This window comes from Agelaius phoeniceus, chromosome 17, assembly GCF_051311805.1.
Source record: "Agelaius phoeniceus isolate bAgePho1 chromosome 17, bAgePho1.hap1, whole genome shotgun sequence".
In the NCBI taxonomy this organism is placed as follows: domain Eukaryota; kingdom Metazoa; phylum Chordata; class Aves; order Passeriformes; family Icteridae; genus Agelaius; species Agelaius phoeniceus.
Window position 1 is genome coordinate 1,527,676 of NC_135281.1, and position 16,492 is coordinate 1,544,167.

Sequence of the window (16,492 nt, forward strand, 5' to 3'; positions counted from 1 at the left end):
CAGATGCTCAAGGTATGGATCTGGCATAGGAAAAAGCCCACAGGCTGGGGCCTCCTGACTTCTTGCTCCCCAACCTTCTGAGCATCCTTCTTCCCTTCCCAGTACCAACATATCAGCCAGGTGCCAGTGCTGGGAACACAGCAGGGGGCCCAGTGGGACCAATCCCACCCACTTCCAGCCCCACAGGGTTGCCTTCCCCAGCTTGGCCTTGCTGGTGGCAGCAGGTCCCCCCTCACCGGTGACAGGGAGCGAAGGTCTGCGGTGGGAGCGGCCCCTTTGCCAGCCTTGGTGCCGTGATCCTGAAAGAAGAGCAAATGGCACGTTGGCTCATGTTGGCATGGGGCAAACGTGGCAGGTGTCACCCTCCAAAGACACCCCCAGCAGGGCAGGGTCCCCCCAGCACAGCTGGCCCCGGTCACTCCCACAGGAGCAGAGGGACCGCAGGGGACAGTGGCTGCCCCTCCCTCGAGGGCCAGCCCCGCTTACTGAGGTCACCAGCGCTGTCTCTGTGGTGCCAGCCTGGGCAGTGGTGGTGGTGGTGGTGTCCCTGCTGCCCGGGGTGCCTCCGTCCACCTGCCAGGGCAAAGGAAACCAGGTGAGCCTGGAGGTGCCACCAGGGAGTGGGTGACGCTTGCAGGGACAATGTGGCCATATCCTGCTGCCAGAGGAAGCCATGGAGGGCAGTGAAGCTACAGCCAGCTGGTGGCTGTCACCCACTAGACATTCCTGTGTGCCAGCAGTGCCCAGCAGCATGGCAGGTGGGGCCAGGGACACTCAGACAATATCCCTGGCTGGGCTTGAGCTTGTGTTTTTTGAGGACTTCACCATGCCAAGGGTGAGCAGAGGCCCCCAGCCACCCCACAAAGCCATTGCCCTCCCAGAGGTGCTGCCAGGGACTGGCTCTGGTGGGCTGAGGCTTTGGGGAGCCTCAGGGCTCAGGCTCTCTGGGGAGCCACCGTGTCACCTGGGCCGTGTCTGTGGTGCTGACCCGATGGGGAGCGGAGCCTTCTGCTTCGGGCTTCTTCACAGTCACAGCGTCTGCCTTTGAGGCTGAGGGCTGCAGGAGGAACAGCAGAGAGTCAGCAGAGCCTGGGGCACAATGCCAACAGCCCTGAGTGCTCTGTCCATGGCATGGCACTGGAAAGAGATGACCTTTAAAGTCCTTTCCAGCCCAGCCACTCTAATTCTGTGCTCCTTGTGCAGCAGCCCCTGGCAAAGCATCCCTGCCCTGCTCCTTCACAGGTGCCACACACACAATGTTCTGTGAGTGTCACATTGAGTCCTACCTGGGCAAACAGCAGGGCTGGGCTGCTGCCCTGGGCAGACAGGCACCACCCACAGTGCCCTGTGACTCACACACCCCAAATCAGCCCTGCTGCTCTGTCCTGGATTTTTTGGATAGATTATACGCACCATGGATAAGGACAAACTGCTCTTCAAAAGCCAATTGAGAGCCACCAAACCAGTTTCATGCCTGTGCTGCAGTCATTTTGTGATCTGTACCAGCTTCTGGTGGCTCTGGGTACACCTGGGGTGTCAGAGCCTCGGGGGAATGGACACAGGCTGGCAGCACTGCCCTGCTGCAGGAAACTGGAGCTGCCAAGGGCTCCTGCATGGGGGATGCTTCACCAGTGCTCAGTATTCTCGAGCCAACAGCTCTGGAGTGGATCCCCCATGGTCACAGCCACACACCAGGGTTTCCAGGCTGGTTCAGAGACATCTCCCTCTTATTCTGCAGCTCTTTCCTGGCTTTAGGTCTGGACTAATCTCAGCAGCTCTGGCCAGCACTGGGGACTTACCTGCAGGGCTGGAGGCTGCCCTAGGTGGGTGGGCCAGAGAATGGCCCTGCCCAGCACAGAGACAAGGCCACCCAGAGCTGGGGCTGGTTCTGCTGTTCCGTCCCCATGAGTGCACTCAGCCCCACACACATGCACATGCAATTTTGTTAGCCCTGCTATGACCCCTCCCAGCACAGAGTGACCCTCCATGAGCTCCAGGGCGGTTCCACAAGGCCAATCCCTCCCAGCCCCAGCATGACCAGAGAGGTTAGTGGGCAGCACATGGCTCTGCACTACACAGACTGGTCACTGAATTCATGCAGGACACGAGGACAGCTCTGATGGTTAGTGCCACGTGCCCTCCCTGCGGCGCACATGCTGCTGTGGGTTGTGCTGGGGCAGCCACACGCAGGGACACAGGTGACAGTGATTTCTCCTGGTTAGCAGATGCACCAAGCACGTGACAGAGCCATGCAACACAGACACAGCGTGCACTGGGCAGGAACGGGGGGTGGCAGCCAGCATGCTCCCCAAAACCAGCTGGGAGCACAACCCGCCAGGCAACGCGGGCACGAGGGACACGGAGGCACGATGGCATCGGGCTGGTCTCAGTGAATGGTGTCCCTGTGTACCTCTGGCTGGGAGACATCTGGGCTGGGCTGGGAGACCTTATCCCTGCCTTTGACATCCTCTTCCAGTCCGGGAACTACTTTGTCAGTGTGCTGGAAGGAAACCAGGCCTTCATCTTCTGTTTCGCTCTTGTCCTTGTCCAGCTCGGGCAGGCTGCGGGAGATGTCCTCAAAGGCTGTGCCGTGGAAGTCCCCGATGACGGTGAAGTCCACCTCCGCCTCCAGGCTGGAGGTTGAGCTGACGGTGATGCTGGAGCACTTGCGCTCGATGGCCAGGTGGTTGTCCTTCAGGAACACCGAGTCCTTCTCCTGGTCGGGCTCCTCGTCGCCGGTGTCGCTCTCGGGGGCCCTGTGCCGGGGCGGTTTCACCCTCTCCTCGGGGCCCTCCCTCGCCCCCGCTCTCTGAAGGAGACACAATCGTGGAGAGACGGGGCCGTGAGCACCGCGGGGCAGCGCCGGCGCGGACACGGCAGCAGCACGAGGAGGAGGAGGAGGAGGAGGAAGGCTGCAGCAAACATCACAGAGTAGAGTCAAACACAACTCAAGCATGGAGACCGAAACCTGACAGCAGTGGCTTTGCCGGGGGAGAGAAGGCGACTCCATTGGATTGTGCCAAAAGTTTGTTGGCAATGAATCATCTCAAAAAGGCTCGGTCAGACAAAAAAAAAAGCTCGGCCAGCTTGGAGGCACTTCAGTGCACCGGTGAAAGCAGATGGATGCAAAACAATGGGTCTGACAGGAGACATTCAGAAAGAGCTCAGACGAAAGGCTATCGGATGTCAGTGGCTCAAAAAAAACAAACAAGGGAAAGAAAGAGAGAAGAGTTTGAAAGGAAAGGGCCCATCAGCCAGGCACGGTGAGGGAGAAGCAAAGGAAGGTGCCAATTCCACTGAGGAGGAGTGAGCCAATTCCACTGAGAATCCTGTGAAGCATCACCCTGGGGGGAGGTCCAGCCCAACAGCTGCCCCGGGGTGAGTCTGCCCCACTGACATCACCTGCCCCTCCCGAGGCCTCAGGTGAGTCTCAGGGTGACCTGGTCAGTGTAATTGACAGCACGGCCAGAGCCAAGGGATGACCTCCGTCCATCCACTCTTCTCCAGACACGGACATACCTCTCAACTCTGCCATCGGAGGGGACGTGTCCCATTGCCACACTTTGCCATGAAGCCATGGGAAATCTACACCCAGTTGTCCCTTAGGAACAGCTCTAAGCTCACCGATGCCAGAGGAAACCCCACCTCCTGGCCTCTGCTCCAGCCATTACAGCCAGGGGCATCCCCCACGGGCCGGGCCGTGCCGGCACATCCCTCCCCCGGCACTGTGGGAGGTTGAGAGGTATGGGCGAAACACAGGGTGTCCAGCAGCACCGGGGAACACGCCTGCAGACACGTGTGGGGGATGTGTCTGACCAATACATACAGAGAGCCCTGCAAGGGGAGCGGAGGGGCAGCACAGCCCTGGCCGCGGGGCGAGCGCTCACACTGCCGGGAGAAGCACTTAGCAAAACAGCACTGAGACCTGCGAGACCACTGGAACAGCAGCCTTTACATTCTCTTCTTTCAGGCTGGATTTTACTGATGGGTCACATAAATCCTTTTCTTCCCCACTTGGTTGCTGAGATTTGCTCTGGATTAGAGAAAAGGGTTAGTCGGAAGGAAATGAACTCTGCGGGAGCTGCTCTAGTGCTCACGAGAGCCAGGAAAGCTGCTCCCTCAGCCGGCCACCAGCTTGCTGAAGGCAGGGCAGGGTGGCAGCTAAGCAAGAAGGGGTAATCAACCAACGTAGGAAATGCAGGGGTGAAGCTGGAAGCGTGGGCACGCCGCTGCTGGGGCCGCGTGTCCGTGACAGTCCCAGCTCCTCCAGCCACCCCCCGGCGCCCTCTCCTGCTCCCGGCCACGGAGCTCGGGTGCCCCTCCTGGGTTCAGCATTCTCCAGGGAGCCAAAATGTTGGGGGGGCGCAAAACAAAAGCTGATGAACCGACTGGGCAGCGGCTGCGCATGCAGCCAGTGAAGCCTGACCACACACACAGACAGAGAGGACAGGGATGCAAAGCGCCTGCTGCCAGTCAATGGATGTGTGAGGAGCCACTGGACACGGGCAGAGCCACAGAACATGCGCACGAATGGCCCGTCCGGACGGCTCGGTGCAGTTACCACGGCCTCGGCCAGGGTGAGCTCACAGCCGGAGTCGGGCGAGGCCAGGTCGGCACTGTCTTCTTCGTGCTCGGGCTCAGCAGAGACTCCTTCCTTCAGGGACTGAGGCTGGGAGGTGCCTCCTGAACCGGCCCCTTGCCCGAGGGCCAAGGAGCCCACGCTGGACACAGGTCCCACTGCAGAGGGTGAGGCGAGGCCGGTGCTCAAAGGCAGATCCTGTGCCAGATCTGCCTTCCCCATGGCTGTCACCAATGTCTCAGCTTCAGGCACACGCTCCTGTCCCTCCTGAGCCGCCCTTTGCTCCGCTTCGCCTTGCTCAAACATCTTGATCTTGGAGGCCACGGAAGTTTCCCTGTAGCTCTTGCTGTCCTCCTTGCTTCCTGGGGCCAGGGCAGCATCCCCGTGCTCCTGGGCCACAGCTCCTGCCAGCCCAGCCATGCACACCGACACCCCAGGCTCTGCTGGATGTGTCTCACCACCTGATTGCCCTGTCCTGCCTTCACTCACCAGGGCAGAGAGCTGGGATGCCTCGCTTCCTTGGCACAATCCTGCTGCAGGGGACTGGAAGGGTGGGACATCAGCAGCTGCTCTGGGAGGAGAGTCATCCTGTGGTGGCTGTCCCGGCGCCAGGTCACTGTCCCTGGTGCTTTCTGGGACTGTCCAGCTCCCACCCTGCAGATCTTGTCCAACACTGAACTCCGAGTCCTGCTGTGGCTCTTGTGCTTTGGGATCTGCAGTGTGGAGGGGCGAGACCCTCAGGATTGTCTCAGTCTGGTGTTCTGCTTCTTCTCCCTTGGGGGGCAGCTCAGCCATGCCAAGGCTTTTGCCATGGGACAGTTCTTCCATCCCAGAGCCTTCATCTCTGGTCAGCTTCCCTGACCCTGAGCCCTGGAAGAGCTCTTTGATCATGGGCTTCTCTTCCTGCACTGGCTCTTCAGTGGCAGGCATGTTGCTCTGTGCTGTGTCCATGTCCTGGGCCACCTCCCTGGTGGCCAGGTCTCTAACCTGGATCGACTCTGCTGCAGTGTCTTTGTTTTGGGGTGGTTCTCCTGGAACAGGACTTTTCACCTCATGGGGTTTCCATGAGGCAAATCCCACATTTTGGGATTGCTCTTCAGCTTCAGGATTAGTGCCCATGGGTGGTGCCATGTCCATGGAGGGGCTCCCATGCTCGGGCATGGCCACCTCTCTGGCAGGGCTGGTGCCCAGGGACAGGTCTGTGCCCTGAGGCTCTGTACCTGGAGATGGCTCCACAGGGACTGGGCTGGGTTTCTGGGGAAGGGGTGGAGGGACAGGAGCACTGGGTTTGTCCCCCTCCAGCCCCGTGGTGTGAGTGTGGCCCTGCCAAGACCCAGCTGATGATGGAGGTGACTTGGGCTCTATCTCTTCCATCTGAAGAACCACTCTGGTACTTTCCTCCCTGTCACTGTCTGCTCCAACCCTTCCTGAGAGCCCCTCCAGTGCTGGGCAGATGTCTGGGGACTGTTCTGGGCTCCCTCTGTGCTCCTCAGCCCTGGGGCCATCCCCTGCCAGGCCACATGGCTTCAAGCCTCCCACCGAGCTCTGCAGCTCCATCTCCTCTGGTCCCACCTCCTGGGAACACAGCAGGGCTTCACTTCCCATGGGTGCTCCTCCAGGCACCCCAGCACCAGGTGCCTTCTCTGGCTCTTCCCACCCTGAGAGGGGATGTCCCTCCAGGCTGGTCCCAGCACAGCTCATCCCAGGTGGCTCTGGTGCTCCAGTGGGTTTTTCAGACACTGTCCTGTGCTGGTGACTTGCTGAGGAGAGGGCTTGGAGCCCTTCTGCCACAGGTGCAACATGCTGGGATCCCTCCCCAGATGTATTTACTGGGGCTTCTGGTCTCTCCTCTGAGCCAAGCCATCCACCAGTGTCCAAGACCAGGTGTGCTTTACTGTCCTTCTCCTCCCCCTCTGGATCTCCTAAGTAGATGATCCTCTGGGTTGCAGAAGTCTCTGAACTGTCGTCACCAGCCTTCACTTTAATTTTCAGGAGCTCTGGGGCCGTGGCTGCCACTCTGGCCTCCTGCTTCCTGAAGGCTGCACGGTCCTTGGAGAGCACCTCACCTTCTCCCTGGGGAAGCTCTGGCTCCAAAATCTTGGTTCTTTGCCTCTCTTCAGGCTGCTGACAGGGCTTGGGCAGCCCTGGCTCCCTGGTGGCTGCGCCTTTGCCCGGCTCTTGGGGCTCCCCCTCTGCACTCTCGGCGGGTGGATGTGCCTCCCCTGGGCTGGACTCACCCCTGCTTTCCTTCTCATAGAGCTCATCCTCCCACACAGACTCAAAATCCTCGGGACTAGCAATCATTTTGGCTCTCTTCCTCGTCTCCAAGGCTGCAGCTGCCGGCTCTTCCTGGCCTGCCACGTCCTTGGCTTTCCCTACCGTCACCACCACTTTGGTCAGGCTCCCCCTCGTGCTCCCCTCCGAGGTCCCTGCACGTGCTTCTTCCGTCTTGGCTCTCAGAGTTTTCCTCAGAGCTACAGCTTCCAGCCTAGGGGCTTCTCTCTCTATAAATACCCAGTGCTCCGAGCCCTGCATTGCAATTGGAGCAAGAAGAGTTAAACGCATCAGAACCCGGCCCCGAGTGCTGCTGGCACGACTGGCACAGCTGGTCAGCCTGGCACGGGGCTGGCTACATCATCATCATCATCATCATCACTGCCATTATTATTATTATTATTATTATTATTATTATTATTATTGTTATTATTATTATTACTATTGTTCTTATCAAGGCCAGAGTTGAGGCTCTGTACAGAGCCCAGCCACCCACTGATGGGGAGAGGGGCTGGAAATTAGGGGCTGATGCCACACTGGGGACCAAGCCAGTGTCCTCTCTGGGGACAGTACTCTGCTCTGGGTGGTGGCTCCCTGACACACCTGCAATACCTGGGGCTCTGCTGGTGGCACAGAGTGGGAGTGGAGCTCCCAGCAGACATGAGAACATCACCAGGGTCTCTCTGGAAACAGAGGAACACAGCTGGCTGCTCCCTTGTTTTCAGCTGACTCTGGCAACTCCCAGGGGTGAGATTTCATTGGAAACAAGGCCCTGGGTTCAGGGTAGCTTCACTCTCAGCGTCATCCATGTGCCCTAAGAATTTGTCAGACTGCCAAGAGCACAAGCAGGGAAAGAAACCATTGCAAGCCAGCAGCAAGGCCCTGTCCCTTTCCTAGCAGATGCTGCAGCTCAGATTCCCAAAAAGGACATCCCTACTTTCCAGCTCACCAGGGACATCTCCTCAGAATCCAGCCATGCTGAAAACAAGTGTTCAGCAAGTGTCACCTGTGAAAGGCTCCCTGGGAAGTGTAAAAGACCACGGGCTCAGCAGCAGGACCAAGCAAAGGCCATGGAGCATCCTGCAGCACGGCCACAGCAGGAATGTCACCGTGCTGCTGGCAGGGGACACCAGGTCACTGCTGCCAGGGACACCTTGTACGTCCATGTGCTCATCCTGCACGTCAGCTGAAGGCCTCATGAGGGCCAAGAACAAAGCATTGCTAAAATCCAGCCACTTTTGGAACAGCATGTAGGAAATAACTCATGGGAAGAGAGTTTCAGGAGAACATCTGCACCACGGGACAGCTCAGCCACCCCTGGCAGCACATGAGGGAGGGCAGTGCTGGGGCTCCCCGTGGGGCTGGCACTGCCCATGGCACAGCCTGCCTGGGCACAGCCTGCAGCAGGGGCAGGGATGGCCCTCGAGGGCACCAGGAGGTACTCCAGGCCCAGGGAGGGGCTGCCTGTCCGTGCCCCCTCCAGCCAGGAACAGTTGGAAACGTGAACCTCACCCCATGCAGGGCACTGGGGGAATGTCTGGAGCAGTTGCACCCAAAATGCAAACCTAGTGACTGATACTGGAGAAGGGGAAACGGGGGGCAGGGGGGAGCAGAGCCAGAGAGAGGGAAGGGAAGATAATATTAGAGAGAAAGAAAGGAGGAAAACCAGTTACTAGTGGAAGAGCTCCCACAAGGAAATGAGCAGTCAGTGAAAGCCCCCAGCAGAAGAATGCCATTCCCAGCTGCTGCTTTCTCTGCCAGGTGTCAAAGGAAGCAGAGCTCCCTCAGCAACAGTGATACAGGCCCTGCCCCTGCCCTCACTGCAGCCCCCCACCTGCCCCTGCCCCAGGCTCTGCCAAGATTCCCTCTGCTCCCAGAAGGGCAGGAAAGTACCAGCTCCTCACAGTGCCAGGACCTCCACAGGGATGGGATCAAGGGCACCCTCCTCCTCTGGTGCCAGAGGGATCCTTGGCAAGGACTCTGCCCTGGCCAGGCAGCCCCAGTGAGCAGCAGGGGCTGCAGGAGACCTGACCCCCAGCCCTCTCCAGCAGGAGCCTCTCCCACAGCCCCTGACCCTGGACCAGCTGCTCTCCAGCTCCCTTCCTCCACTCCTGCCTCCAGTGCAGCTTTTGTTCCTTCCCAGTCCATGGGAACAGAGCCCACCAGTGCCTGCCCTGGGGCTGTTCCCAGGTGGGTGTGACCCGTGGCAGCACCATCCCCCTGCCAGGAGGCTCCCTGGGCAGCCCTCAGTCCCTCTGCCCTCCCTCCTGTCCAGCAGCCACGCTCAGCCAGGACACTGCTCACTTTCCTGAGGGTGCAGCAGCTTCTCTCCTGCTCCTGCCCTGCTGTCCCACTGCTGAAACCATTCTCAGCCAGGACAAGGATGGACAGCTTGTGGGAACATGTACAAATCTCCTCAGCAAAGCCCTCTCATCCCTCTTCTCTGGCTGCAAACCAGAGTTCTTCAGAGGAGATCTTCCCTGGGCAAAGGGGATGATTTTCTTCAGGCTCCTCTTCTGAGTTAAGGTCCAAGATAAATGTAGATCAAAAAGTCTGACCCCTGGAACATCTTCATCCATGACAGGACCTCTTCACCAGTCAGGAAAACCCCAAAGTTTCAGATTTATTCCCAAACCAGCTTCTTCCTTCTCCTCAGACTCTTGAGATGAGCACAGCCCAGCTGAAGGGACATCCAGCTCCTCCTTGGTGTGATGTGAACTCTGCTCTGGAGGGCTCTGGCCACAGCTCACAGCTCAGGGCAGCCCTTTTGAGTCCAGAGCCTGAGGGCTCTGGGGGATGCTTGGAGCAAATCTCTGAATCCTGGGGCACATCTCCCAGGGAAGCAGGAGCTCATGAGCTTTGGAGGTCAGTGGGCTGGAGGATGGAGCCACAGCAAAGCTGCCTCCGATGGGATGATGCTGGGGAGGCTCTGTCCAGAGAGCAGCCCTGACCTCCCAAGGGATAAGTGACTTTCACACTTCCTGCCCTCCCTCCCTCCCCATGCACCTGCTCTAGGGACAGGAGCAACTGGGAAGGCCATTCCCACTGTGGCCTAGGCAGTACAAGAGACAGAGAGGGAAGAGGAGAGCAGGGAGCAGAGACAGCCTCTGCCACAGCCTTGAAGAGCCCTAGGCACGTGGGGGGCTTCTCCCCTGGGCATCCTTCAGTGCCCCTGCTGCCCTTCTCTGCTCTGAGGGAGACCCAGCTCACCTGAGAGGAAAGCACAGCCTCAGGCAAGGATAATGGGGGAATCAGATGTTGGGACAGAACAACCCCAGATGTTGGGACAGAACAGGGGGCTGGAGAGGCCCCTGGCACTGCCCAGTCCAGCGTTCCTGTCCTCCAGCAGAGGGCTGGAAGTGACAGACCACCCACCCCAGTGGGCCTGCAGCCCATGGACACCAGGGGACCTTCTGGCAGTGATGAGAGCTCCAGGCTCTGCAGATGTGCTGTCCTTGTGCCAGCACCCCCTTGGGGCCATGACACTCTCAGGGAGACCCCAGGCTCTGGCCTCTGAGGATACATGGGGACATATCAGGGTTGAGTCTCAGTCACAGATGCCTGGAGAGAAACCACTGGTGAGGCACCTCAGCACCTGCACCCCAGCTCAGGCTGGGCACACCGAGGGCAAGACTGACTCAGGAGATGTGCGTGAACCTCACACCTGCTGTTTCTGTCCTCCAGCTCCCAAATACTGGAATGGGGAAGGTGCCAACATGGACCAGGAGATGCTGCTGCTCTGTTGAAGGTGCCATATCCTTGCTGAAGCCCACGCTGTGCCCAAGCCCTCCCTGACCCCCATCCTGCCTCCTGGGGATTGCTTCAGCCAGCCCAGGTCCAGGCTCCTGCCCATGCTAGTGACTTCTGCATGGTCTAAGGGCCATCCACATGGAGCAAGAGTGTGCCCAGCCTGTCCCCCACCCCTCTGCCTCTCCCTGGGGTGCTCAGGCAGGACAAGTGTCCCAGCACCGCATGTCCCTGGGGCCAACCATGCCAGAACCAAGGCTCAAACCCCAGCCTGCTTTTGCTCAGTGAAGGCACCACTCCTGGCTGTCCCTCCCCTCCCTTGAGCTAAACCCACACACAGGGGGTGCTGGGAGCTCACACCCCTCACACTGATGGAGCATGATGTGCACAGGCATGGCTCCAAGGATGCCCTTTGTCAGGGTGCCTGGGCCTAGGGAACTCCAGCTGCAGCCAGGACAGCCTGAGGCTGCTGGAGCAGCCACCCAGGTGTCCAGGCCATCGGGTCACCCCTGCCTTGGCACTGGGCTCCAGCACGGCCCCACACCAGCACTGGGAACTCTCTCCAGGAACACAGAGTCCTGCAGGAAGAGCCAGGGGAGAGGTCTCACCAACAGCACTGTCCTGGGAGGGGTCCTGCCTATCACCAGAAAGGGCACCCACCCATGGGCAGCTCTGCTCAGAGGGCACAAAACCCCTCAGCAGGCTGGGGACCCCCATGGTGGGAGTGAGAGGTGGGGGAGAAAGGGGATGGTGACAACCTCAGGAGAGGAGACAAGGCTTTTCTGTGTGAAAGACTCCATGCTTAGGGAAGCTCCATGCCCAGATGCAAAATCCTCTAAGGTGTCCTCTTCCATCGTCTGTGCCAGCACGGAAACCCCAGCACCCACGGGGAGAGAGAGAGGGAGACAGAGACAGAGAGACAGAGACAAAGAGAGAGAGAGAGAAAGAGAGAGAGAGAAAGGGAGAATTTGAGAAGGAATGAAGGAACAAAGGGTGGGCAGGTGGGTGAGCAGATGAATGAATGGATGGAAGGATGGATAGATAGATGGACAGAGGTCACAGCTGTGCCAGCTCTAGATGCTCCATTCACATCTCTGCACATATTCCATGGTAAAAGCAATGTGGGGGAAAGCCCCCCCTTCCTTTTCCCAGCTGAGTGCTTTGTGAGGGGCCACAGCCCCCCCTGCAGCCCCCATCTCCAGGCAGTGCTGGGGCCCACTGGGACCACAGGCACACCCCAAACTCCCCACAGAGCCCGTGCCCTCTCCATGACAGGGGGCAGCCAGGGCAGAGCAGCCCCAGGTGTGGCACCACCCACCCTCCTGGAGCCACTGCAGGCACTCCCCTGCTGTGGGCACAGCAGTGGCTCAGAGCCCCACCGAGGGACAGCAGGCAGGGAAGGTCCCTGGCAGGGACAGGGCATCCAGGCTGGCAGGGGGACACTCCTGTCACATGCTGCCTGCACTGAGCCCAGCAGGGACCCAGGCCACAGAGCCCAGCTGTGCCACATCCACACCCCTCCAGCACGGGGGGCTCTGTCCTGGCACCCCACTCTGGCGCTCTCCTGTTGCCCCCGTGGTCCCAGTGCAAAGCCAGTGTGCAGAATGCCCAGAAGGGAGGATGTGGCTGTGGGATGCCAGCGTGGCACCACTCATCTTCCACCTCCTCCCACTACCCAGGTTCCACTGCTGAGAGCACCACGGGGCACCCCTGCACAGGAGCCTGGTCCTGCTCTGCCTGGGACACCCCCGGGCAGGAGCTGCACTGGCCCTGCCCCACAGGCTGCTCCTGAAAAGAGCGAGCAAAACCCCACCCCATGGGCTACCAGAGCCACAGCCCATCTCTCTGGTAGCCCCAAAACCCCTCCAGACAAGGGCTGCTCAGTCTCCTGCAGTGCCCAGGGAGAAGCCCCCACCAGCAGTAAAAATGGTCCAAAAACATAGAAACAACACCCCTGTCCCCAGCACGTCACTCCCACTAAGCTCCCTCAGGGTGGCACAGGAGCTGAAGGACTCCTCCCCAACGGATCCTGATCCTCTCTGGAAGAGAAGCAGCAGAACAAACCTCAGTGGCCTTTTCAGGGGTTCCCTTTGGTGTTTCATCCTCGTGCTTGGGTGAGGAAGAGGCTGGTGAGGAAGGCAGCCTCCTGTCCCGGTCCCTGTGAACCAGTTTGCTGTTGGGCTCCTTCAGGGTCCGCTTCAGCTCATTGATGCTGGCCTGGTGCTTCAGCAAAACGTCCTCTGGCTTGTCTAAAAACTTGGGAAGGAGAGAGGAAGAGAGCAATGGTTAAAGCAGCAGCCCAGTCCAAAGGGATGAGCAGGGGCATCAGGAGGGTTGGTGTCACACTGGGCTGGAATTGAGGGGCTCAGGAACCAAATGAGGAGCAGAATGGAGCACCATGGTCTGCAGGTCTCACTGTAGGACAGGGAGCAGCTCTTTCACTGCAGGTCGCAGCAGAATGTGGGTAGCAGGTGAAGGGCACAGCATGGCCTGGTGGCATCTCCAGGGCTCTGTGTCCTCCTGTCTGGGGACATGCTAAAGCTTCCTGGAGGGGAGAGCTGGCTCTCCCTTGGGACCAGCAAGGAATGGGGCCCTGCTGGAAACACCAGCAGCCTCTGCTGTTGGCTGGTGCCAGGCACAAAGGGAGCCCAGGCTCTGTCTCAGAAAGGCATTTCCAGCAGAGCTCCCCCAGAGCAGGCTCTGACAAAGGGCTGGAGGTCCAGGGCTGGGCAGGGATGTCCAGCATGGATCCAAGACTGGATCCCTGTGCATCAGCCCAGGGTGGGGTGGCTCTGATCTGCTGTGGAGAGAGGACAGCTCAGAGTGCTCAGGGAGAGGGGTCAGTGTCAGAGCGTGGCTCGGGGAGGGCATGGCGCCGGGGTGCCCCCTCGTCCTGCCGCAGAGGTGGGCAAACCAGGAGGAACCCGGCTTCTGCCTCCAACCCAAACCCAAAGCTCTCCTGAGCTTCAAAAGGAGGGCCCCAAACACCTCCCCAGCACCTCCTCGGCAACAGAGCAGAGACCCGTGAGAGTCCCAGGAAAAGCCCCACTGAATTTTCCAGACCAGAGGGCTCAGCAGAGCTCAGGAAAAGTCCCGCCCTGGCCCCGCATGCCCGAGCTGAGGGGGGCTCAGGTGTGCCCACCTCTGGGCTGGGCGCAGCACATGCACATGCAGTGGGCAAGCGATGAGGCGGGCGGGGTCGGGGCCGGTGCCCACCCCCGCTGGGGCTGCACGGGGAGCGTGGGCGTGCCGCCGGCGTGGCCAGCCCCATCCCCTGGCAGTGCTTGCTCCCATTGGCAGCTCCAGCTGGGATCTCTGCTTACAGAGGGGAACCCCCGGGGAGCCCCCCTGGATTTGAGGCCAGGATGAATCGTTCCTGATGGGGCCATCACAGGCACAATTTGTGCAGGGAGGGTTCAGCCTCTCTCTCTGCTCAGCCTCCCTCAGGGTGGGCAGGCACAGGGCTGGTGTGAGTGCTGGCCCCCCCAGGCAGCTCAGAGCCTCTTGGCCCCTGTGGGGTGGGATGGCAGCCACAGTGCTTGGGGAGCCCCAGCCCAGCTCTCCGGGGGCTGCAGGAGAGCTGGGCAGGGGGGATGAGGCAGTTTGGGTCAGGCAGGAGCAGAGCATGGGTCGGGTGCCAGCAGGAGGATGGGACCAGCTCCACAGGAGAGGAGACACAAGGTGAGGACATGGCAGGGTCAGGAACACGAGCAGAAGCCAAGTCATCCCAATGGGCCAGGGCCTCTCCTGCCCTTGGGAGGGCTCTTGCTCACAGGCACGATCAGGACCACCTTACTTAGTGGGATAGAAGATGCCACAGCTGATGCCCAGCTGTCTGTTCCTCGGGCTCCTCCAGCACCCAACCCCCGGCCCGGTGCATCTTGTATTCCAGTAAATAGGGTGACAGACGGACTTGTTTTGGGAAGGATGGACAATATGATGCACCAATGAGGACTAAGATACTCCAGAGAGAGAATACCTCCTGCTTGTGCCTGGGGGTTGTTTCGTGCTCCGGCTGGCAGCAAAGAGAGGGTTAAAAGTAACCAGCAGGGTCAGTTGAGGGCACTTCTCACAAACACCACAGTTAAGTTGATAGGCTGGTAGGGACCCCCCCTTCCCTCCCAGCATGGGGCTGAAATGGCTGGGACAGCCCAGGGACCAGGCCAGGACGGGGTGGGCTGTGCCCAGGCAGGTGCTCAGCCTGTCCCCATCCCTGTCCCAGAACTGGGCTGCTCCCAGGTCCAGCCCTGCCTGGACATGAGCCTTGAGACCACCTGGAAGGCTCTGGGGAATCCAAGTTAATCTGAACCCCTGTGACAGCTCCGCTTCCACTGGTGGGGCCAAGAGCCACATCCCCAGGGCCCCACCAGCCTGGGGCACAGCTGACACCCACAGGGCTGCAGGGACCCTGCCCTGAGGTGACCCTTCCTGCCTGCAGCCCAGCCCTGCTGCCTGTGCCCAGTCCCTGCCTGCCTACCCCTCCACCCCCACCCTCTTCTGCCCACCTCGGCTGTACCTTCAGCTCCTTGATCTTCGTCGGGGTGGTCACCTCCTCATCCTCCGTCTCAGAGCGTCTCCTGCTGCCAAACTCACCGTCCTCATCCTGCTTCTCCCCCTCAGGCCCGGCGTCGTGGTTCTCACTGACAGAGGCTGGGCGCGAGAACTCTGCCCACGGGGGACAGACGGGTCACCCCAGCCCTGCCGCCCTGCTCCTGCCCCAGCCCCCTGCCCCTGCCAGCTCTGCCAGCTGGGTCACTGCAGCCCTGCCACCCTGCTCCTGCCCCAGCCCTGCCACCCTGCTCCTGCCCCAGCCCTGCTGCCCTGCTCCTACCCCAGCCCTGCCACCCTGCTCCTGCCCTAGCCCTGCTCCTGCCCCAGCCCTGCCACCCTGCTCCTGCCCCTGCCAGCTCTGCCAGCTGGGTCACTGCAGCCCTACCACCCTGCCCCAGCCCCAGCCCTGCCAGCTCACACCTGGGTCAGGTGATTCCAGGGGTCCCAGGGCACAGGGGAGGGAGTGATGTGTCCCTGAGCTGCCCGACCCCAGCCCTGCCGTGTCCCCCTGTTCATGCACAGACTGTGCTACCCCTAGGGGTGGGGACAGCCCCTGTGCCACACGGATGAGGCTGGGGACAGCCTCCAGAAGGAAGCCTGATGCTGCTGTGAGCCAGCCCAGCGAGGCGGGGCAGCGTCCCCTGTTGGTGCCAGAGCAGCAGTGTCCCCGTGTCCCCTGTACCTCCGTCCAGGCTGCGGGACATGGTGTAGCGTTTGCTGGAGGAGCGCTCGAAGAAGGGCGCGGGGCGGTCGATGAGGGCGCTGGCCTGGCGCGTCTGCGCCTGCGTGCGCCCGCTGTACCGAAACTTGGAGCCCATCACCAGGAAACCCTTGGGGGGTGGCTCTGGGGACACCAGCCTGGGGGTCAAAGGGGTGGGACAGCGTCAGCGAGCCCCAGCCAGGCCCCCTGGCACTGCTTCCCACGTGCACCCACTGCAGCAGAAGCAGGAATGTGTCTGCCTCGGGAAAAGAGGCCTGGAGAAGGTCTAGGGAAGGTGCCTCACCTGAAGAAGGTGTGATGCTCTATGCAGACCTTCCAGAGCCTCTTGGCTGAGCGGTGGTTGGGCAGCTTGAAGCCAATGGTGCTCTCAAACTGTTCGTACTTGGGGGAGACAGAGACAGGCTGTTACAGGCACATCCTGCCCTGGGGGACACGCCAGGACCTTGCCAAGCTCCTCAGGTTCCCCTGGCAGGAGCTGTGACTGTGCAAAAGACCCTCAAAAATCTTATTCAAATTCATGCTGAGATGGTCCATGCCCAGCACCATACCCAGCAGAGTGATACACCCCACAGCTCTGCCCTAAGCACCTTCCTCAACTGTAAATGGCTTTTCGGTGCAAG

General features: G+C 60.3%; 1 protein-coding gene across 16 annotated transcripts in view; it reads right to left on the reverse strand.

Annotated features, from left to right (window-relative positions):
- EPB41L1 (erythrocyte membrane protein band 4.1 like 1) overlaps nucleotides 1–16,492 on the reverse strand; it is a 66,110-nt gene that overhangs the window by 6,941 nt on the left and 42,677 nt on the right. For 3 of the 16 annotated variants that reach the window (XM_077187427.1, XM_077187428.1, XM_077187429.1), the window contains 12 exons: nucleotides 16,156–16,253; nucleotides 15,834–16,009; nucleotides 15,117–15,265; nucleotides 14,580–14,615; nucleotides 12,665–12,856; nucleotides 11,359–11,457; nucleotides 4,562–7,108; nucleotides 3,926–4,033; nucleotides 2,411–2,809; nucleotides 965–1,057; nucleotides 487–573; nucleotides 237–299 (listed from right to left, as the gene is read on the reverse strand). In XM_077187427.1, the coding sequence (XP_077043542.1) occupies nucleotides 237–299; nucleotides 487–573; nucleotides 965–1,057; nucleotides 2,411–2,809; nucleotides 3,926–4,033; nucleotides 4,562–7,108; nucleotides 11,359–11,457; nucleotides 12,665–12,856; nucleotides 14,580–14,615; nucleotides 15,117–15,265; nucleotides 15,834–16,009; nucleotides 16,156–16,253 (4,047 nt within the window). The remainder of the gene's footprint in view (nucleotides 1–236; nucleotides 300–486; nucleotides 574–964; nucleotides 1,058–2,410; nucleotides 2,810–3,925; nucleotides 4,034–4,561; nucleotides 7,109–11,358; nucleotides 11,458–12,664; nucleotides 12,857–14,579; nucleotides 14,616–15,116; nucleotides 15,266–15,833; nucleotides 16,010–16,155; nucleotides 16,254–16,492) is intronic. The other 13 variants (XM_077187430.1, XM_077187431.1, XM_077187434.1 and 10 more) reach the window with 13 other exon arrangements.